The sequence below is a fragment of the Melanaphis sacchari genome, unplaced genomic scaffold (genome assembly GCF_002803265.2).
Source record: "Melanaphis sacchari strain LSU unplaced genomic scaffold, SCAv2.0 Contig26_pilon_pilon, whole genome shotgun sequence".
Taxonomy (NCBI): Eukaryota; Metazoa; Arthropoda; class Insecta; order Hemiptera; family Aphididae; genus Melanaphis; species Melanaphis sacchari.
The window spans coordinates 457,770-482,720 of NW_020271143.1; the positions used below are offsets into that span (position 1 = coordinate 457,770).

Consider the following 24,951-nt stretch of genomic DNA (forward strand, 5'->3'; position numbering starts at 1 on the left):
AATTATATAAGAATTGTGGTTTAAAACTGTTTGAAACTTTTACAATAACATAATTTAACATTAATAAAAAACGAATGTAATATTAAAATAGTTATCATTTAACTATATACTAAAGCCCATTTTGACAGAAATATAGATGCTGATTTTGACTTAACTAATACTAAATTCCATTCTGACATTTCCTTCAGTTCTCAGTCATAACAGTGCATGTTTTCAGTGGATTTTTAATATACTTAATTATAGTTTGCAGATTTGGTTTTTAAAAAATGTCTGAAAAATTTCATAACTCATAAGCTTTAACATATATTCCTGCTAAGTTTACACCGTGTATTAGAAAAAGCTACTTTAAACTTTAGATATTTTAACTTCGTACGTAGTCTTTCACCCAAAAAGTGACAATACCTACACAAAATAAATTAAAAAGTAACACAACATATTTTAAGTGTCACTGTTTACAAACACAACATTAAAACAATGATAACATTGTATGTATCTTGTTATATATATATATATATATTTATTACGCCTATCTATCAAAAATGAATGTTCTTAAAACGACTCCTGACGTCAATAGAGGTGGTATAGAACTTAAGCTACCCACAGTTCTTTATTGTGACCACGCCTATGATTCGATACACTTTGTCACAAGAATATTTATAGCGGTACTTAGCTATCTGCACGGCTATACCTATAGTAATGAACCAGAAATGAGGAAAATCGCTTTAGAGTATAGTCTTACACGTGGAGACAAACGACACTGGGGACCTATTATTTGTACATATAGAATGTTCAACTTGTTCTTTACATTACGCGGGTGGAGTATTAAAACAGCCTCTACATCTCGGTCTCACGCCAAAACTGCAGTAGAAGTGATCGATTCTCTGGTTTGGATATATTTAATGACGTTTGTAAGGTATACATTTTATCGTATAAATCCCGTTAAATTATAATATCAAGTTATATGGATAACACTGTAATTTAAATGATTAACTTTTCGGAAAAATTAAACATTTTTAATTTCTTAAAAAAAAAAATTAAACGATGATTAAAAACAAAAACATATCAACAACATAATACAGATGCACATAATAAAATACAAGTATAGCCACAGAGTTTTATATACATTATAATTATTCAATTTCTGAACTTATTATTTATATTAATAATATTGTTATTATTATTTATAAGATCGTAAAATATTTTATATCTACCAAACATAATAAGTCTGGAGATGTGTGTGCTTAATTTTACTTAGTGGTTAATGTTTTTTTTTTTTTTATATATAGTAAAAACAGACTCATGAAAAGAAACTAAAATCTATCAACGTTCCCAATAATGTAGCTATTTTTGTAAAATTTTAAACGAATGTTTAATGATAATAATATTATATAGCATCATTGATAATTTTTAATTACAAATACTTGTATAATACTTCCATTTTATATTGCATTATATTGAATATATAATGAGATATCTTTTATTTTTTATAACCATTAGAACAATAGATTAAACAAGTTTTTTGTTCAAAAAATTGTGCACTTATCAAAGATTAATTTCGATTATAGAAAAAAAAAAAATAATAATAACGTTGAAAATATTTGAAGTGTATAACTTTAGAAAAAAAACTTCAAACAAAATTAGCGATATATATACATTATTATTTTTATCTTATTATAGGTATCAACGACGAAGAGATGATCTGATAAAATTGTTTATATATATATATATATATATATATTGTTCAAAATTGTATTTAAAGTATTCGTTAGAAAGTAGTTTCATTCATACATGTTATAGTTATTTATAAACAGCATTTATTAGAAGCTGCGAGGATTTCTCGTAAAAGTTTTAGATATTAGTTTTTAAAATATAATTCGGTATATTTTCAATGTGAGAAAATCATATGTATTTAACTTTAGTGAATATACCGTAAGTTGTGAGGTTATTATGTTTAGAGAGGTTAATTTCCATCAGCCTCAAGGTATTCGTATGTAACGTAATCTAACCTATTCAATGGCATTTGATTATACAGCTTCGTATTTTATGGATATAGTTAGAGCCACGGTAAGAGGAACTGTTTGATCTCTTGAAAATTGAAGTTGATTATTTTGTAATTCAAACTTTGTTTATGTCGTACAGTGATATCACAAGATTTATTGTGATTTAGTATTATTAGGCCGTTAGCTGAATTTTAGGCGTATAATTCCGAAATTCCATTTTTGTTAACTGAAGCTTATTTTGCTTTTCGGTGATCTGTAGGTGTTTTTTGTGGGAAAATATTAAACAAAATTTTAACAGAATATAATAATATCATTCATATACCAATATTCAGAGAGTATGTTACATTTGACATTTGATTTGATTTTGATTGCGTGATTAAAAAAAAAAAAATTTAAAAAAAAAGAACGGTGAACTCACAAATAATTACTGCTACACGTCTAAAATAGTGTATTAATTCATTCAATCGTTTCCCGGTAAATGTGTGTTTTGATACTGAGGAAATCGCCGGTAAACGCGTCCGCTCAGTGTACTACTCGTGAGCGCAGACAATAATAACATAGATTAAATATATTTAATATTTGATCTATGATAATAATTACAATTATCAAATCTACAAAACATTATTGTATCGGTATTGCGGGCCCGTCGTTTACGTATTGCACATGAATCTCGCCACGCTATTATCATTACGATTATTATTATTATTATTATTACGTTTTATCATCATTATTGTTGTGCAGTAGCACAGTTTATACTTGTTTTAATTTATAGGAGTTTGAAATGCGTGCCCCCCCCGCGCCACTCGCACGACCGTCCCCCGTACGTCTCCGGCGTTTGTCACGAGATATCATTTAAACGAATGATAATATGATTTATCGGTTACATAAGAACCACAATACACCCACCTACGCATTATGAATATAATAATATTATCGTCGTGCGCCACACTCGCGTTGCGGGAAAGCGCGTGGTGTGCGCCGCCGAGCGCGGTAAGTATACAGTTGCACGGGGCCCTGAGGTCGAGATCGAATTACCTGCTTACGTATCCGCCTCCCCGCGAGTCCGACGGGGAAAATCGTGTCGTGTCCCCCAGGACCGAAATAATAATAATAATAATAATAATAATAATGATAATATAACGTTACGGTCTCGATACAATTAAGCGTCGCGGTGCTAGGCGGCGGGGACGCGTAAAGGTCGGAACGGAACGGAACGGGTAAAAAGTTCACGGCGCGATAATAAAGAAACGCATAGGCCGCGTGGCGTATTATTATTATTATTATTATTATTATTATCGTCGTCGTCGTCGTTATTATTGTTAATATAATAATAATATGTCCCGAAGTCGACCGTCATCTATGTCCTTTGCGTTACATTATTATATTACGACTATTATTATTATACGGTCGGGCGATTTTATTTGTTTGCATTACAATGCGATAAAACGTCTTATCATTCTGCGCGGGGTTGTGTTTGCTCGAGCTAAAACGGCAGTATGGCACGCCGCGTTGTTTACATTTTTCACTATTCAGTGACGACTATTTATCAGTATTTTACGCGTATATACGTCATAAAATACGATATCACTTCGTGTCGCATGTAATCCGTGTGGCACATCAGCTGGCGGTGGGTGGACTGGCTACTGACATTCGCGGAAATAAAACCTAATAAACTAAAATCATTGATCTCCTTCATTTAAACGTCTATTTACGTCCGAATTTGAATTTCAAATGGTTGTAAAAAAAAAAAAAAAAATCATCACCATATATGCTTCTTGGTTTTTTCCTAGATTTTTCGGTATGAACTATTTACGAGAAACCTTCTAATTAGATCTTCAAGTTTATTAGCTTTAAAAATTTAATATTCTATAAAAATTTTACTATAAAACACTCGTTGTTTGTAAATTTTTGTGATTTTGACAATTTTTATTTAATTTCGTACTTCAAATGTTTGTAAAAAGTCTATGTACTTTTGTTGTTGTTGTTTTTTTTTTTTTTATTAGACTATGAACAAGTTATGATAAATCTTTAATTAAATATTTAAACTTTTTTGACCAAGAAAAAAAATGTTTATTAACATTAAAACAAAAATCAAAAATTTCAATTGCCTATAAATAAAAAAGCTAAAATATTTTGTAATGTATGAAAACATTATATTTTAAACATTTGATAAAAATATAAGTTTTTACGGTTATGCGTTTTTGAATTAAATTTAATAAAGAAATCAATTTTTTCAACAAATATTGGTTTTGCGTAAAAATTCCTGTTTACCTTTTTTTTTTCTCTTTTTCAGTTATTAAGAAAAATGCTCTAAGATTTTTTTCTTTTATCTCAAAAGTACCAACTTGATCTAATTTTATAATCAGAAACTTCCCTTAGAGTTAAAAATTGAAGCGATTTCACTGCCTTGAAAAACAATTTTAGAACTATTAACAAAAAAAAAAAAAAAAAAACACATAAAAATATAAAATCAATACATTCACTCGAAACCTTAAATAATTTATAAGCATTTGAAGTCAGATTAATCATTTTGAATAATCCTGTTAAATATTATGTATATTATTCGTGGTTCGCAAAGTCCGGTCTTGGGTCGGCCGCTTTGTTGTTTGTACTTATGTCGACAAGTTTGCTATAATCGCTTTTATAATAATTTAAAATTATATTATTACCACATTAACAAGAAACCGTCCATCCCACCACCGGTCGGTCGATATAATCGTCACGCTCAAGTCCGTGTTGTGTCGGTAGGTACTCTAAAAGTCTAGTGGATTCAGGGCCGACACTCGTTAGTTCCCAAGATACTCACAGATTAATTTAAAAAAGCAGGATTTTCATTTTTTTTTTTTCAAAAAGAGGCTGGTATGTTTAAGTGTTTATTTTTTGAGGGCTAGTCTGCCTTATTTCTACATGGTTATAAGCTTGTGTCGGCAATTTAGTATCAAATTTATGCTCGGCATTGCTATGATAATAATCTCATAATGCTATATTAGTTATTTATGATTCAAGGTAGATGAGCTCTATTTAATCAAAAATGCAAATATTAGATTAAAACAGCACAAATTATGATAATAATAATAATAAAACATTTTATCAAGTGCATTTACATTTTAAAATAGTTTAACGAAAACAAAAATTATTAAATTTAAGAATTTATGTCTAAATTGGTGGTAAATAAAGATAGAACATTTAACGCGGTGATCATATTTTATATAATTACTTTTTTAACTTGGAATTGCAAGCTACGTACTTGAACAGGGTGAATATTGCGAAACTAAAGATCAAAAAATCTATGGTATAAATAGATGGGTAATCAAGATGGTTTTTGATGGGAACGTTTTTATGAGTAGCGCATAACGTGATGTCTAAAATGAATCTATAGTAAACCTAAAGAAAATATGCTTGTATTTCTCTAGCTTTATACGTATATTATATGAAGAATATATTTAGCATACATTTTAGTAGGGTACATAATCAGCGATGTAGCTAATATTCACAGATTTATGGGCCCATATAATGATTCATAAATATTAAAATAATAAATGGTATTTTTTAGAAGTAGTGGTTACTTTGAATATTTTTAAGTATATTACTCAGTGTCTTCATTAGTATTTTAGGATGGAAATAAGACTTTTGAATTTTTATTTTGACTAACATAATACTAGTACGTATACATAAAATAATTTATATAATACATCTAAAAACTTGTAGCGTAAAAAAGTGATGTGAAGTATAAAGCTCTTCTTTAATTTGGAATTGTAAAAATAATTTAAATTCAAAGTGGAGCAAGTTTTACAGCGATATGTGTTTTTATCTTATATTTTTTGTACATTTTTCTATTTGTGAGATAGAAATCTTAATAACTATGCATTATTTTATTATTCAAGATTGAAAGTGGTTTTTACTTCCTAGTAAAGAATATACTACGATCTATTTGTTCTTCGGGGATCAACAATAGAAACAATTGTCTCAGTACTTTGCTTAATAATTATGAATAACCAAACATGACGATGAAATGGGAGTATTTACGCAACGCTTGTTTTCAATAAAATGTATTATGATGTATTTTTTATTATTAAAAAAGAAACAACAAGTTTAAATTCTTAAACAAAGATTTATATTAACATGTTTTTCTAGGCATGATATATTTATATATTTTTTTAATATATTGAAAGTTTTATTTTTGTTTTTGCGGATGTTCATATAAAACGTTTGTTTTACATTTTAAAAGCTTGATAATATAATACAAGGTTTCTCATAGAATGAACGTACAATAGTTAATAAACGTATATATTTTTTTAAACGTTAAAGATTAAAATGCTGACAAACTTTGTTAAAATAACCGACAATTTTAATGGTAACAGCTATTGGGTCATATACGTTTATTTCTTTGTTTTGTTCTCTGTGTTATACTTACCGGGCTCATTCAGATTGTTTTATGTTCATTTGAAAGTTTTTGTATTGGATTTTTAATTTATAATCCGGTTTTGTAGAAGCTGTGTTCCCGTATCATTGTAGATTAGTTTATTTCAAATTAATGCCGGGGCTTTTAATCTACCTATCTGTAAAATATTTTTAGTTTGTTTGATCTTTGTTAATTTTTGTAGAAATCACCATACTTGACAATGTGGACAATTGGGGCGTATAATAAAGATTGTGACGTTGTTTGTTGTTGTTGATTTATAATTAGCTACTATAATGCAAATTATCATTAGAAATATACGTTGTTGATTCACCACTATGAATAATTTTATTTGAAAAATAAATGTTTTAAACAACAATTATGTATTTTTTTTTTATTTAATTAGGTAAAATTTAACTCTTATGTTACGAATAAATTATTCATAATTTTGTACCATGAAAACAAAACACAAATATATAAGTTTCAAGATTTGTTCGTATTCCTTTTAAATCTAAAATCTTGATAAAATATCATTAGGTTAAACAGCTGTTAATAATGAACAACAATACTTAGTTCTCTCCATATTTAAACTGGTAAAAAAAAAGTAAAAATGTATTTAAAACTTGCGAAATCTCCAATTAACAATTTTTTTTTTCATTTTTATTAAAAAATATATTTTTGATCGAGGATGAACACATTAATTTTCGTAAATTCTTCCATTTGTCAATATAACAGATTTGATTATATTATTTCAGAACTTTAACATAATCGAACTATGTGGAGGTGACTCGTGTTTAGTTCATATTGTTTATAACAATAATATTACCGGTGTTCTATTGGTCAATAACATTATTTTCTGCCTAACGTAATGTATTATAATGCATACACATATATATGAAAAATTTAGTGCCATTGAAAATGTTAAAAAAAGTTATCCATAAAATATAATACACAGAGACTTGAGATGGGCCATTCGTTTTTTATTAGCTATAATCATGCTGAATAGTCAAGAATTTTTACCACAATACACCTACATTTTTAATTTATTTTTTTTTTTTTTTTTTTTTATTGAATTTGACATACTTATACGTATTTTACTGAATAATATTATGATATTTTGTTTATCAATGAAATAATAGTGATTACTACAAGTTACAACAGTGGTAGTTTGGTTCATAATATTATCTTTAATAATATATGCGAAAACATGATGTATATTATATAATATTATGCTCTAAATTTCTATTTTACGCGCTATGACGATGACGTACGCACTACACAGAAAACCCATAATGTATAACTCATATGAACATTATTTTTGATGTTCACCCGTCATTTTTGGGGGATACGATAAATTCAAAGATCCATAATATTATAAATTGCATACAATATAATATCTCATGTGGGATATATATATAATATTATATTTTTAATCAAATGTATACCGATGTCTGTGAAAACTTTATATATTTATGCTCATATAGTTATATGTTTTCAAACCGACAGAAATGATGAGACGGTGCTTCAAGTAATAATACGAATCCCGTATTTGTAAAATAAAATTTCATTTTGTACCCGGAGTGCAGCGAGGAAACAATTGTTTTTTATTAGGACTTTTAACGGGGTTTTTTTTTTTTTTTTGCTAGTTGAAGCTAGTTGAATGAAAGTTTCATGTATGTGGCCCTACTACTATATAAATTGAAAACAAAATGGTAGAGATAAACAAGGTGGTTGCTTTTGGTATATACGAGTAAAATATAAAGACATTCTAAAAATAGTAAATAGTACCAAAACTCTATGTGCAATATATTATTTTATTTTAGTTAACCTTAACTTTTGTCATAACATTCATTGTAGTTATTCAAAAACGTATATAAAATGAAGTTATAAATCTGATTTTTATGTTTTTTTGTCAATTTTATGTTGATATTATAGGTTAATTTTGATATTACGTTTCTATAATATTGATTTTTTAATTTGAAATATTATTTAGCTATTGATAAAATCATGTGGCATGCACCTATGTAGCTAAAGTAGTTACTGCTTAATTGAATAATTTATAATAGTGCATTTATTCAATACGCATATTTAAGTTCTAAATTCTTATTTTACTCCTAAATATTGGATTGTATACATTTAGTAAATTAAATTAAAAGGTGCTTATTTTTTTTTTTTTTAGAATAGCCAATATTTTATGCGTAAATAGGTATTTATAATTTTATACTTAGTTATTAGTTTTCAAGGTCTTTTCTTCCTATTAATGGGGTGGATATACTCGAGAAAAACTGAAAGTCGTAATTCAAAAATATAGTTAAATGGCTAAACTTGATAAGTATTATACATTCATCTCGTGAAAGAGTTTCAAAGCTATGTTCACTTGCTTAAATAACAGTGAAATATGCATTAAAAAGCTCAAACAAATTATGCAACGACAATTAAAATAATTACATTTTGGTACGATAAAAAGGGCTCTATTGCGTTAATTTTGAACAAGTTATGAAAAATTATAGCTTTTTTTCATTCTGAAAATATTTATCAAGTATTTATTTTAATGTTAAATTTACATTCAAGTTAAACAACGTAAAATTAATACCTTATTTTTCCATCTTGTGCTTTGTTTGATGCTGAAAGAAAAGAAAAAAAAGAATATTTGCTGCTAAAAAGTTGCTGAACAGTAATATTATTCCCATTTATGCGTTAACAGTTTTTGGGATTTAAATAGATATCTGACACTGACTTTCCTAATGGTATACTTATAAAGTTCCTAACTCCGAGGCTTGGACTAACGACTCATGTTGTATTATTATTCACGAAGAATCCTGAGGGAAACAAATTCAGATACGGGTATTTACCGTATAAATAATTCTGGGATTAGTGTTTTGAAATACGTTTTCGGCATACAAGAATCGATTCGGAAACACCGGTTTTTAATGTGGAGTTCTACAACTCACAACTCGTCGAAATTATAGTTCAATGCTTATTGTAGTTCACTAATTCGTATTTAGATATACCTATATAATAATGCTTATAAGTTTTAACATCGTCTATCTGTCAAATAACTAATTAATTTGATACAAAAATATAATATGTAGATAACCTCACCCACATAATACGTTTCATTTTATGCACAACAATTTTGAACAAATTTGTAAAAAAAAATTCGTTAGAACACCTACACGTTCAGTTAAGCGCACTTTATAAACGGTGACCAAATGAGTTAATGTGTCGAGTATACTAATATAACTATAACTTAATAAATGAAAAACACTTTTTTTTTACCTTTATTATTCTTATTGTTACCTAAACAAATTTTGAAACATAGATAAAAGCAATTATTATATATTATAATATAATAATTAAATATTAACTAAATTGTTTATAGCATTCAAATAAGATTATTATTATGGACGTTAATTTAACACTCAATAATTGTAGATTAGGGGAGTAATTAAAAAGAAATTTGGTACTTAAAGATTGAACATAATAATAATATTTATAAACAATTGTTTTTAAATAATCATTGTTTTAACAATACATAGGTATTAGATATTTAAAAAATATTAATTAAATCAAAATATATTATTATCCGTGTTGAGATAAAAGTTGTTTAGTAAACTATGTTAATTGTCTCCAATCTTATAAAATTTAACTTTTATTACTGAATACTATATATTTATTTAAATTGTATTAAGTAGTACTGACGCGCTATATTATTGTATAATCAGTAACCATAGCCTGTGTTATCCCGTTATATAACCTTACAACCAATTTTAGTGATCATAGGCACCAAGAGATTGTAATAATTTAGCAGTTATTTAAAAATTATCTACGTTTTTGTTTCATATCTCATTTTAACATAATATTTTCGTATTGAAATTTTAAGTTTGCTAGTTTACACACATAAGTACATAACATAATATCTTACATACTTATATATTTTGTTTTCGAGATGTCATTCATTAATATTATATCTTCAAAGATTAAACTATTGAAATACAATGAAAACTTAATTTTGTTTTAAGGTTATAGTGAACTATGTATTAATATTTTGAATGGCAATTTTTCAATATCTAATTCTTACGTGCCATTATCTAACTTGAAGATAAATAGAAATTTATTATCATGAACACTTTGATATCCCCTTTGTAAAAAAAAAAAAACACCAAGTAAATACATCATTCAGACATTCATGTACACAATCATGTCATTTAATATAGTGTAGTGTGTATGAAAAAAAATTCAAAAGTTTCGGGTTTTGATGTGAAGGATCGTCACTTGGTACTGGTCCAAAAAAAAAATATTTGATAATATTATATTTTTTCCGTCGCAGACGACTTTCCTTTTTTTTCGTCTGGCGCCGCCGCCGAGTGGACGTCGGGCTCGCATGATTATAATATATATATACATATAAATACATTTTATATCACGACGGACGAATCCCATTTAATTGGATTACACTATACCGTCATTGTCCGTTATGTTTTATTATTATGATCGTGGACGTCAAGAGAATATTTACAATCAGTAAAAATTAACTACGACCGCCGACGCCGAAGGGTCGCCGTAAAGAACCAACCATATTATATATATATATATATATATATGAGTTTGTACCTACTATGCAATATAGGTGTTTATATCGTGTAGGTGCCGTTAAAATTTCACCATAGATTTAATCATCGCAATCACGATGTGCAAACATTATAATATTGTCAATATCAAACTTTATATTGAATCATCGGATTTTATCCACTTTATTAGCGATGTTAAAATATATACCCTCGAGAATATTGTTTTTACAACTTTTAACTTTTAATTAGTTGATTTTAAAATTAATTTAATGATTTTACTAGTTTATGTAACGATCTCATAACTCAAATGTTTCCAGTTAATTGAAAAAAAAAAATCATAATAATAGTAATAGATAATATCATCGTTAAAACCATGTATATATAAGCGAAATAAATATTCATATACGCGGATAAAAGATTAAAACTTAATTTAATATATTTTTTTAAGTTACAAGCTCTTATAAATCCATTAAATAATGAAATACATTTCATCAAATATACAGCTATAAGTTAAAAAGAAAATATTGTTGAGTCTTACTAAACTAAAATAATATATAATATAATAATACATTATAATCATAAAAAATAACACGTTGGATTCTATTAGTTGATGAACTCCGTAGTATATTACTTTTTCATTTTTATTATATAGGTTATCAAATTAGGTTTTTTATTTACTTTGAATAATAATATATATACATATATATATTTTTTTTGCTGCCCCATACCGTATACAACATTATTATAATTTAATGTATACTACGGTTTATCCTGTACAATACCTACAATGTTTTTAATAAAGTATAAACCAATAAATGTTTTATTCAAACATGTAATTGCCTAGCCGCTATAGTTTGCATTAAGTATTAGGATGAATGTAGTTAACAAAACGGTTAATAATTATTTTAAATAAATTGAACAAATAAAATGTGTGACCCAAGTGAAAATTGAGGGTAAACAAGTCGTTTTGTTGTGTAGTAGTTAGATGTTGAATGTACGCCACCATTGGATAGACCAATGCAATGGATGTGTTTTAACTCGATGATAAATTATTGTATGTAAAGAACAATTCTAAACAAAGACAGTTTGTCAACCAATATTTCTCATTTATTATATACTTATATATTTCTATAAGTAATAAATGTAATTTGTTTATCAGTAAGACTAGTCAGTAGGTAAATTTTTCCAAAAATAAAACGCATCTATTATATAATAAATATTTTGAAATATCACTTCATAAAATATTTACTAGTTAAACATTATAAGTCAATATTTAGAATTGTTACTATATACTCTGCTCGTGGTAAGACCAAGTCGACTTAATATAAAAAACTGCATGTTAAACTTAAACTTTTATGGTTAAATATAATATTATTTGTGAAGTGTACTAACCCGATACTTATTAATAGCATTTACATCACTGACTCAAGTTTTTTTTTTTTTTTTTTTTACTTTTACTTATTATCGCCATCGCACATTATGACGTGAATCTGACACGTAGCACGCATTATCAAAAGTAATTTACTTGCGAGTATACAAAACAACCGTTTAATAGTGATAATAATAATAATAATACGAGTAATATAGTTCAACACACATTTTATGTTATATACGCGTTTAATATTGTAATATAATATGTAATACGTGAGACGGGCGTCATCTCGCAGCATACCTATATTTCTATAGTGGTCGGCCGGTGTAAAGTTTGTACACAAATCCGAGTGCAAAGTTTGTACGATCCAGCCCGTCCGCCATTTGTCACACTCGCCGCGGATGTGCAAGCTGAAGGGGACTAGGATAGGGGAAAGAAAACGTGATAAATCCTCGTGGGGGATTTTGACACTGATTGCCACCAACTTTAATGGAATATTTACTGTTCCATATTACACGTTGAGCCGACAGAACGAAGACACACACATCGACTTACATGTGCGTGTGTGTGAGTAGTATATAAATAAGTATATTATGTATGTACAATAATTCTCGGAAAACTGTCTCGTATGGATAGCACGTGTACTCAGATTGCTCTGTGTACACACAAAGGCTTTCTTGATATTAGGTGGGTAGATATGTATGCGTGGCGTTACGGGCAAATCATGACGTTTAAATCATTTCTGTGGTCTTAGATAATTATGGTAATATAAGGTATACGTATATGTATGTATAATAATAATAGATGCTCAAAGTTTACAAAAAAAAAAAAAAAAAAACCCCGTTGATACGTGTCATCTGCTGTTTTTAAAACGATAAACCGGATGCATTACCCTTTAGAGTTATTTAAAAGTATCTGCGTAACCGTTTTTTATATTATAGTATTATAATATGTTATATGTGTTATCATATTATGGAGAAAAGACGTTAATATTTTGTGAGAAATGTCATAATTTCTTTAAAAATTTTAAAATGTTAAAATCAAACTGAAATTGAAAGTTGAAACATTGAATTGCTTTTTCAACGATGTCAGTGGACAGTTAACTAAGACATTGATGTTGAACATATTCTTAATACCATTAACGATGCATCGGCGCAAACATTTAGATTACACAATGATATCTAACTTTTTCTACAACTGAAGCTATGTAAATCACCATACTTACATATTATTTATAAAAACAAATGCAATAGTATATAATATCTAGTTACAATATGGTGGTATCGTAAATCACAACCATATATTGTTATCTCAAACTTGGACATTCAATATTTAAGATATTTATTTTATTTTTTTAAACTTTTTAACTTAATTAGTTATTCAGTTTATCTTCAAATTAACCAGAAAATTGAACTAGCTTGGTTGATTGCTGAAGTAACTTAGATTTTTCAGTTGACCCATAAGTAAATTTTTTAACTCAAAAACTATTTAAATACAAGTTTAATTATAAAATATTAAAAGTACCTGTAATAATAAAATACAGTAACAGTAAAAAATAATTCAAAAATTTAAAATACTAAAAATATAATATAGTTTATGAAAATACAGTTATTGCATAAATATTACGTATGAGACCTGTGAAGAGGAATGGTTACGTTGGTTTCAGACAAAATACAATCATTTTTTTTTTTTTTTTTTTTTTAATTAATTAATTCAAAAAAAGTTAATATTTTTAAGAAAAAAAAAAAAAAAAAACGAAAAATCAAAAAACTACTAATGTAGAATTTGTATAAATAAATATACCGCCACAGCTGTCATTTAAAATTATAATTTTTTTTTCTTTTTCAAAACACTCGACCGAGAAAACGGTGTTTGTCTTTTAGAATTCTAAAAAGTGATAATGATATTATATACTTTCCATCAACAATAATAATACGCTCTGTGGTGCAATTTTTTGTCGTTATTATAATATACCAATATCATGCGCAATATTAAAAAAAATATTATTATACTAGGTATGATATTAAATTACGAATCGTAGTGCTTCCGGTCCGTGGGAATGAACCACGCCAAATTGCAATGAACCGACTTACCTGACGGGCGTTGCATACTCCGCGAAGTGTGTATAAATATCGGTGACGACGTCCCCACCCATATCCAAACACCTACAACTTTGACACCCACCACCTGCGGAGCAGACGTAGAATATTATGTAGTGAAAATCGTCGCTGAAGCGCTATAACGAGAAAAATGTTTGATTTTAACGCGCTAATCACACGCTATATTCGTCGTTATAAATAATATTGCAGACAACGGTCAGACGAGCAGATGCGACTGCCGAATCATTAAAATTTTTAATTAAATGTATTTGTACTCATTTAATCGCTCGCGTGATACCCTCCCCCACATATCACCAATCATCACCTACCATTCGCTTGTGGCGTACCACCGCGAGACGCGTAGACGCGTCGACAACAAAACGTTTCTAGACACACTTTCGCGTATTATCATTATTATTATTATTATTATTATTCATATCACTTTGTATGCGTGCAATAATATAATTTATATTATCGACATATATGATGTTACGCCATAGTTTTCACAATTTGTCCAGAGGGTTGTTGGTTTTACAAAGGTGTAGCGCGCTTTCGTTTTTTGAGTGTATTTTTCGGAAGACCCTCATTGTATTGTAGTCAGGTCGAAAGGGACGAAACGTTTCGCACAAAGCGCGTCGACGTATGTCGTATATAACTATTTGCGATGACATTTATTGTGTTGAAAATCAAACACTGCCGTTTTAATTTAAAAAGATTGTTTTTGCGAATTTTCTAGTAACAAGTTTTGTAAAAATAAATCTCGTTTAACGTTAACTGAGGTCTGCTAACCCGTAGTTTTACCCGCATGTTTCAAACAAATGTTAAGACATTTTTTTTTCCAAAACACCCGAATCCTGTTTTTTTTTTTAATTTTTCACCTGCACACTATCCTATTTTCAATATTATTATTCTGTTAACTTTTTTAAATACATTTTTAAAACGGGTTGAATTCCATTTATGTATTACCCTTGTTCGAGAAATAATAATTCATAAAATGGTTTTTATACATAACTTTAAGCATGTTATTACTTCGTAGTCAACTTACATAAAATTTGGAGCTAAGCAAGCTCTCAGGATATCAAAAACTTCTACCGGTATAATGATCTGAAGTTGACAAAATTGTGATAGTGACCGTAAAACATGCAATTAACTATTTTTATAAACTTTCAATAGAATGAAGTAAGTAAAAAGTATTCATCCGTGTTTGTTTGAAAATACGAACAACTTTTAAATACTTATTGTTATATTTCCGTTTCTCTGATTTTATTGTTTAATTAAAATCTTAATTGATTAAAAAATGTACATAGTTGATCGTAGATACTCATTAGTCATTACAAACGGTTCTGTGTGACAAAATGAAATAGTATTATTGAAAAGTATTTTTTAGTAATTAATTAGTTTTAAAAGTAATATTTTGTTGGCCTGACAAATGTTGTTACTATTTTTTTTTTTTTTTTTAATATTCGATGTTTAGTAACATGAAAAGGAAAACGATCAATCCAAAATTTTTCTTTTTTAATCATTTTATAAATTTTTGAAATGTATTCCAAGTATTTAGTGTGGATTGCTCGGTACATTATGTTTTCGTCAGGCTTTTCAGTAATAAATGCAAATGGTTAAAAACTCACATAGTTATACCTGAAGTATAGTTGGTTAAAGCTGGACACAGCTGTTGGTTGGTTTATAAAATTCTCGAGGAGACGTAGCTTTATATAATAAAATAATGGACAGGACGTCAGCTACATTTTTTTTTTTTGTATGATTGGATTTTAAGAAGCTTAAACGAGTTATCACGGTACGGTAACCCGGTAATTGCAGTAAACTATAGTAGAAATATTTATAAATTTACCAATATTTGTCAGGTGTGGTAGAAATCTCATTTTCATTTATTACATTTCATATCCATATCTTTACTGGGATATTATCATATTACATATTTTTAAATAACAATATAAAACATTTTTACGTTATTAACTCAATTAAGAAGAATAAAATATTTTAATTTTTTCGTGTATTATTTTAACACATTTACTTTTACTAAAAATATATCATACAGCGTATAAGTTTAATTATTTACAGTTGACGGTCGGTCCATTTCGAAAAGATCGATGGTTCTTGTCATCATTATGAGTGTAAAGGGATATATTAGGTATGGAAAAAAAAATTGAAAATATCGAAAATAAAAGTTCTGATTTGTACTGTTTTTTTATTTTTTTATTATTATTATTGGAGACAGTGAAAAGGACCAATTTTTCTTTAGATATGGTTTGAGGCGCATATGCACGTATGCTATTGCAGCCTGCAGCAGTATTATAATTTATAATACTTTAATATTTAATCACGGAGATGCACTATTTGTCAGGAAATGCTATCGTGTTAATATAGAGCTGCGATAACGACCTGACAAAATTGTCTGGACACTTATATTATTATAATAATGTGATGCCGACCCATGGGAAGACCGCTGAAAACACTTAAAACGACCAGTCCCCACCAATAATAATAACAACAAACAATCTTCCGAAAACTATAACAAAGTACTTACATGCTTATAATATTACATAAACATTATCCACAGCTATAAAATATTCTCATAACTTCGTTGCGTGATAACTAGAGTAGATGGCAAAGTAAAATTCATATATTCGCAAAAATTGACAAAAAAGAAACAAATACATATTTTTTATACCTAGACAATAGTAGATGTCTCATATTTTGTATTGCATATAAATGTATAGTATTTTTGGTTTAACTATATGGATTTTTATTCTTTCACAGCCCCCTGAATCTGAGTGTACGATTATAATAATAGCAATCCTTGTCTCAAACAATGTTCGAGTCACGTAATTTTTTATCGAAATACAATTCGATCGTTGCCTAAGTGGACTCCCTCCCCCTACCCATATGACTAATGGTCTCTTGCGTCTGCGATGATGCGTAATATTATTATTCTTATATTTTATATTATAATAATATTGTACGGATAAAAGCCACGATCGAATGGTGACGCGGTGAAGCATTCTGTAAAAATTTCATTTTTTCTACATTGATTTGCATTAGATATATTCTTAAGTAATTTAATGTCTACCAGAAGCAAGTCTCTCTTTCTCACACACACACACTCACATACACCGTTGCTTAGTACAAGCGATGTCAAATGCACAACTAGCGGACAATAATGGTTAATGGAAATGATGAGAGAGCAGGTTGAGGGTGTGGTTCAGGATTTTTGGTAGAAAGCAAAAAAAAAAAAAAAATGACATCGTTAAAATAATGGGCTGTAGTGCCACGGAATGACCGAGTTCAAGAATGGTGTGTAATCAAACCACAGTAACCGTACCACTATCATATTATTATTATTATTATTATCTCTATTATTATTTTGTGTAAGTATACACGAAATCTCTGTATAACACTGTTCCAAGTGTAGTACCTATGCACGTATAATAAAAAAACACTTTATACAGTGTGATTTTCGTAGTTTATACGTTCAGCACGTTTTCAGTCTCGGTTCACTCACCACCGTCTTATGTACCTCAGGCGACTACAACTTTACTTTGAGAATCTGTATAATACAAACTGACACTAAAATCGAACAAAGTTTAATTAAAACGATCCGATTCGCGGTTTTAACAATAAGTTCTTTAGTCATCGCAAATCATATTTTATAACATTATAGTGTCAAATATGCGTTTTGTATAAAATGATTGAAGTATAATACTTGCATATAGTTAAGTTGTTATGAACACATTTTTACTGAACTAACAATTAACTAAATTATTTTTACTCAAAATATTTATGTGTTACTATCTTTAAAAAAATAATTTTATATAAACACAATATTTTTAAAAAGAGTTATTCTTGTTACTATTTATTTAATTTATAATTACTATGTGTTTTATCTTTTGTGTAACCATTAGCAACCATAAATAAATAAAATTCATGTGGCCGGGATAAAATGTAGCTTAGAAATTAGATCATTCCTTGCTGTAAAAAATCATCAAAATCAGTTTAAACGTTTCAAATATTAATTCGGACAAATGAGATAGATACTTCAATTTTATTTATTTTTCATGTATTTACAAATCATTGTGTACACTGTACAATATAAAATTGTCATTGCTCTTGAAGATTTAGTTATAAAAGCTATAAATAACGTTTCTTTCAACGTTTCCAAACAAATAATCTTTGTTTGTCGTATCCAAACATTCATCCTTTTCTATTAATTATAATTACTAATTAGTATCTCTTAAATACGCGTTTAGTCTTTTTTAGATAGAAAATTTACTGACTGAAAGTAAAGAACTGACATTAAAGGTAGACAGATATATGTAGAGTTTTATTTATATTCATCAAAAGTTCTGTACAATGTTAAATTGCGCTTTCAACAATTTCTGGTCTTTTTTTTTTCACTTGTGGTGACACAAAGTATTTTTTTTCATATAAGAAACCCCTTTTTTAATATAAATTATTTAGTAAATAATGTATATAAAAACTTTGATTACCTAATTAAAAATTCAGAATAAAAATTTCTTGAATATTAAAATATTTATATCAAGAATAAAAGTCTTTAAAAAATATTTCCAAATAAAAAAAAAAAATAAATAAGTTATACTGGATTACTCGTAAGTATTCATTATACTTGATCCATGTTTAAATTACCATATATTTATAATTACCCATAGCCTCGATTTCTGCTGAACCCATTATCCCTAATAAATAACAAATTAAATAACTTAAAAACTACTTGTTTGAATTTTAATACATCAACATTTTATAAAAACTATCCATTAAATTATTTCGCTGTGTTTGGCAATCATGAAAAAACGAAAGGATATACATAATACTTCTTAAGTAATGAAAACAATCTCAAGAAATGAAATATACAATAATGGCATATTTAAGAAGTCATTGCACTAAAATAGCATAGTTAGTGAATGATCTTGTATATTAAAAAAAAAAAATATATATATATATATATATATTTAATAATTAGTATTATTATATTATGTAATATTTTCATGTAATTTTAACTACATTTTTTTTTTTTTTTTGGAAATTTTTATTTATTTTAATTGGATATCATTTTAATTTCGAAAAATTTTAGTGTAATAATTCTGAATAGTAATAATAAATAATTAATACATTTTCTTGTTTCAATTTAATTACATTTTATATTGCATTATGTTTTTTTTTTTTTTTTAATAATTATTATTTAAATAAAGTAATAAGTTATCGGTATGCATCAAAAATTTTAGGTGCCAAGCACCTGTGTTTTCATAATATAAATTATGTGGTATTAATCTTTCTTGAAGTATAAGTTAATCAACTGTTTTATAAAACCTAGAATATAGCTGAATTGAGTAGATAATCAAGACATTTTAAGAATATTACTATTTCATTGTATTCCAAGGTTTTTTTTTAATTATTAATATTTATCTAGTTATTTAATAAGACATTAGTTACATTAATATTTTAATGCTAAAATGTAATTTATCTAAAAGTTTTGTATTAAAATAGTGCATTATTTGAATCAAACCAATCATAATATTTTTATTATTAAACATACTTAACTTTAGTATGGTGTATGAATAAATGTATGATTAAAAGATAAATATTAACTATTTTTTTTTTGCGTAGCCTCGCATCTTGTGTAGAACTTACCTGTAAATTTAGTTAAAAGTTATATATAATATTATATCACGCACTACTCATTTACAATTTTTAGTTTTTGTTTATTTAATAAAGATCGGATAAAGCGCTAATCAGTGATGAACAAATATTTGATGACACTTAAGTAAACGTATTAAGATAGCAAACAGCTTAGATATTTTATTTTCTTTGGCAATTTTTCTTTTCATATAAATATATAACTATATATATTGTCAGTATACTCATATATTTTTAATATGAATATTTTATTATCTTTTTGCAATTCATTACAATTTTTTTTTAAATTTTGTTATGTTAAAAATTATTCATTTTTGGTAATAAATATCATAATCTAATATATATATTTACTCAACACAAATAATTCTTATTCAATGTTCTTGCACAACGAACTACTGTTTAACAAACAGTTAGACTTACATAAACATCATTGAATATAAATACATAATATCTGTTGTTCAATAACTACCCCGTAACCTTAAAATGTATATCTCCTCAAAGTTTGTTTACCATTCAATTGATGCCACAGCACGTGAAACGTATGCACGAGTACATATTTTTAGACTACCCGACATATAGTGATTTTCGGTAAATAATAAAATAAATGAAAAGGCACGTACTGCAAAGCCAATAGTTCCATTCATTATCAAGATCTAAAAAAAAAAAAATTAAAAAAAAAAATGGACGACTTTGCACTCTCGAAAAATATATTTTTTGTATGCTGCTTTGACAATCGTGCTCTATAGTGTATTTTATATGTATATAATATATATATATTTAATATTCAATACTGAACCAAACCAAACAAGGCACCCATGCTGCATTCCATGTGAAATCATAGGGGAAAACAAATCTATACGGTAAATATCACGTCTTTGATATTGACGAATGCGTTTTGTTTATTGTATTGAATTTCCAACACTAGTTGGTATTTTGATATCGTCAAATGTTTACGATAACGTAATTTTCCACGTTTTGTGTCAACACGTGAATGCAATCTCGATTTCTATATCATTACATTTCTGTGGAGATTTTATGCGACATGCTATATTATTATTATTATTATGGTACATGTTTTTCGGTTGTCATGAGACGTCCACCGACTAAACGCTACAAAAAAAAAAAAATGTCCTATAAAACGCTGAAACAGCACATTATTATAATAGGTACTTTAAGTGTATGATGCGTTCAAACGCCGACGTCCTACATCGACTGAATGTACCCAGCAACGACCGCAAGTAGGTGATAAGGATGATTTCATACACCTCATTGTTATACAGACGACCTATCCTCAACGTCGTCAATAATAATATTAACATAAGATCATAATGATTTCGTCGGGATACTTACCTTGATCTTTAGACAGAACGGAGAGCAAAAAATGATTGCTCAAATAAGCATAATTTTAAGTAAATATTATTTGTACGCCCAAGTACCGTTAAATACCAATATTGAATGTAGGCACACATAGGTAGCTTGCCGATTTCCCAACGTCCTTGAGATAACACAACAATTATTATATTTCGCTGTCGTGTAATGTGTTTAACGTTGAATTTGAAATATTACAATAATATTAGATACGATTTATCGAATGTAAAGTTGTTTGAATATTGCTATTGTACATAGGTTTCTATCTGTTATTATTAATGTATGCTGTGTTTCTTTGACGTCATACATTCAATTATTGCAGAACATACTTTTTACTAGGTGTTACTACCATTATAATTCATAAAGATTAGCTCAAATACTTACTTCTGGTATCATGGGCGTAACTATAATTTCAATCGGGGGGGGGGGGGGGGGGGGTTAATAACTTTTTTTTTTGCTTTTTCGATTTTATAGTAAAACTTATACTTTGTATCTAATGACTTTTTTTTATTTTTCTCTCTCCATAATTTTATAGTAAAATGTACACCTCACCCTCGTCGGGTATTTTTTATGTTTTCTACTTGTGATGGAGTACGAGGCACATTCATTAACCACTAGATAGCACTATTTTTTTTACTAGGTGGTATTTGTGCTACCTACTTTATATGTTAAAATATGCTCTAAACTATTGTACAGCGATAACTTTATTCTTAAATTAATACTGCTTATATATTATTTAAACACGTCATTGAAATATTTACTAAATATTTTTTCGTATACCACATAATCAGTGCCATTGAATATAATAAAATTAATATTATATAAATTATATTCCACCAACGTTTCATACTTACCTAATTATTTTACAGCTTTTGCATTCATAATTTTTGTAAGAATCAGCGCCTTGTTTTTTTTATACATAATTTAAATTTAACAACAAATATGAAACTTTTATTCATGATTTATAAAATATTATTATGAATATAAAATGAATTACCTGTGTAGCGTACTATATACATATATATATATATATATATATATATATATATATATATATATAGCCAATATGTTTATTCTATAGTTTTAATTGGTATTTTCCTCACTGACATAATTTATTCCTCGTTGATTTCTTTTCAAAACAATAAATGGTTTCTGTGCAATGTACTTCTATATAAGATCTTCAATTTCTCTGTTCAGTACACAAGAAACAGAATAGAATCCTTTCGTGCGACTTATTAATAATACAAATTTATGCAATCAAAATTATACACATAAATTAAATATTAAACATATTCAATTTATTTTTTATACACAGACCTTAAACCAATTATCTTCTGAGATATTAAAATTTAATGAAACTTTATAAATATTACCTATCTATACAAATAAAATTATAATATTATATGCGTTTAATCATTTACGTATGGTTAGTAAAAACTTTTGCACATTAACAAGTAAAACACTTTATTATTAAATGATATATAATAAAGTACTGAAGTGTATTTAATGTATTTAATAAAATTGGAATAGAAATTAGAAGTATTAGAAATTAAATCTTTATTGACTACATAATATATTATATATTATTGGAAACTGTAAAACATATTAATAGTAATATTCAAAGTAATAATACATGGTGTATCTTATTTTAACTAATATAATCATGATCGGTTCGTTTTTCTATATTTTCCATGTTACGATGTATACGTATGTTTATTGTTTAGTAATGCTGAACTGGTCATTCTTAGTACAGATATTAGAAAACTTTTCATTGTACAAAGAATCGTGCAACGAATAAGTAATAAAGGTAATGACGAAATTTATCAAAAGCTAACTATATACATCGATGAGTATCATCTGTGTAAATCAGAAATTACCGTGTTCTTGACAGTATTAATAATACATAAAAAAAAGTGCCCTGGTGAATAAACTTTCCTCTTATACCCACCCCCTTTCTACCAGTAACTCGAATACACCACTAAGTACCCTGATGATGAACGCACCGGTCCCTGCTATTATGATAATAAAGTATTCGTCATCGTGATATTCAAAATCGTAATATTACGTTGTGGCTGTTGAACTCTGCACTATATTAGTATTATTATTATTATACAGAATTTAAAAAAATAAAATGTCAGCCTTTGCCCCCGGGGAATTTCTCGACCATCAAACACCCACCTCAAAGGTCCTTCGAACGTTAGCGTGGGTGGGTATGCGCATGTGGTGTGTGGTGTGCATATCTACAGTACCTAATTATTATTACTGTGACGATAATATTATGTTTTTCACTAATTTTTTGTTTCGTTTCGTTACAGGATTGGTTCACGAGGCAACAGTTGGTGTTGGTGATATTGATCGTCAACATATCGTTGGCGTTGATGTTTTTCAAACTTCTGACATCTTAGATGCGGCGCCGGTGGTAGACGGCTTGGACACTTTCGCAAAGCCATAAACGAAAATAGAAAACAAAATATACATTTATTATATTTTTTCAAACATATTATGTTGAGTTAATTCGGCGGTGACAAATCAATGTTATTGCGCGTCAACATTAATTATTATTTTTATAACGACCGTTTCGGGACGAGACGGTTCGGAACGGCACCGGACGTCTCTTCCAGAAAACGTATCCGATGCGTTTATTTATTCGTTTCAATCACTTTTTGGTAATGTTATAAACTATAAATTAAAATATAAATATATATATATATATATATATATATATATATATGTATTAAATATATGTTTATATATTTACCTAACACCACGTATGTTGTACGGTGTTGTTTCCCAATAAATCAATTTATTATTATTATTATTATTATTATTATTATATTAAAACACGTAGTGACACAATGTGAAGTCAAACAACTCGACAACGGTGTCTTATAATATTATATAAGACTCGAGTCGAAAGCGATTGGCTTTTATTTCGGTATAATATTATATTTTGTTAGTGAATATAGTGCATTTGTTTTTTTTTTTCGTTCTCTGTAGATGTTGTTGTTTTTTTTTCGTTCCCCGCATAATTATTATACGATGACCAAGTATATAGCCAATTATCATTATAATTATCGTTATTATTATTATTATTATTATTTGTATTATTATTTTATTAGTACGAGACACGAAACAGATTGGATAATATTGTATATAGCAATCTCCATCACATGTGATGCAAACACAATATTATTTTGTAATTATATAATTATATAATTAAAATAAATAATATTATATTGTAGCCAAATACAGATTACAAATCAAATCAAATAAAATCATACACACACACACACACACACACACACACTATTTTACTTTACTGGCTAAGCATCCGTAAGCTTTCATTGTTGTATGTCTTACATTATTGTATTGTACGTATTATCGCGTTATTTGTTTATTGTGTTTCGCGGATGAGAATAAGAAAAAAAAAATTAAAATTGAAGAATAAGACGAAGCAAAATAACTTCTCCGA

General features: G+C 27.6%; 1 protein-coding gene across 2 annotated transcripts in view; it reads left to right on the plus strand.

The window, feature by feature from the left end:
• LOC112595360 (junctophilin-2) overlaps positions 1-24,463 on the plus strand; it is a 170,224-nt gene extending 145,761 nt beyond the window's left edge. For both annotated transcript variants that reach the window (XM_025340517.1, XM_025340518.1), the window contains one exon: positions 23,795-24,463. In XM_025340517.1, the coding sequence (XP_025196302.1) occupies positions 23,795-23,884 (90 nt within the window). In that variant the 3' untranslated portion in view covers positions 23,885-24,463. The remainder of the gene's footprint in view (positions 1-23,794) is intronic.
• The last annotated feature ends 488 nt before the right edge of the window (positions 24,464-24,951 follow it).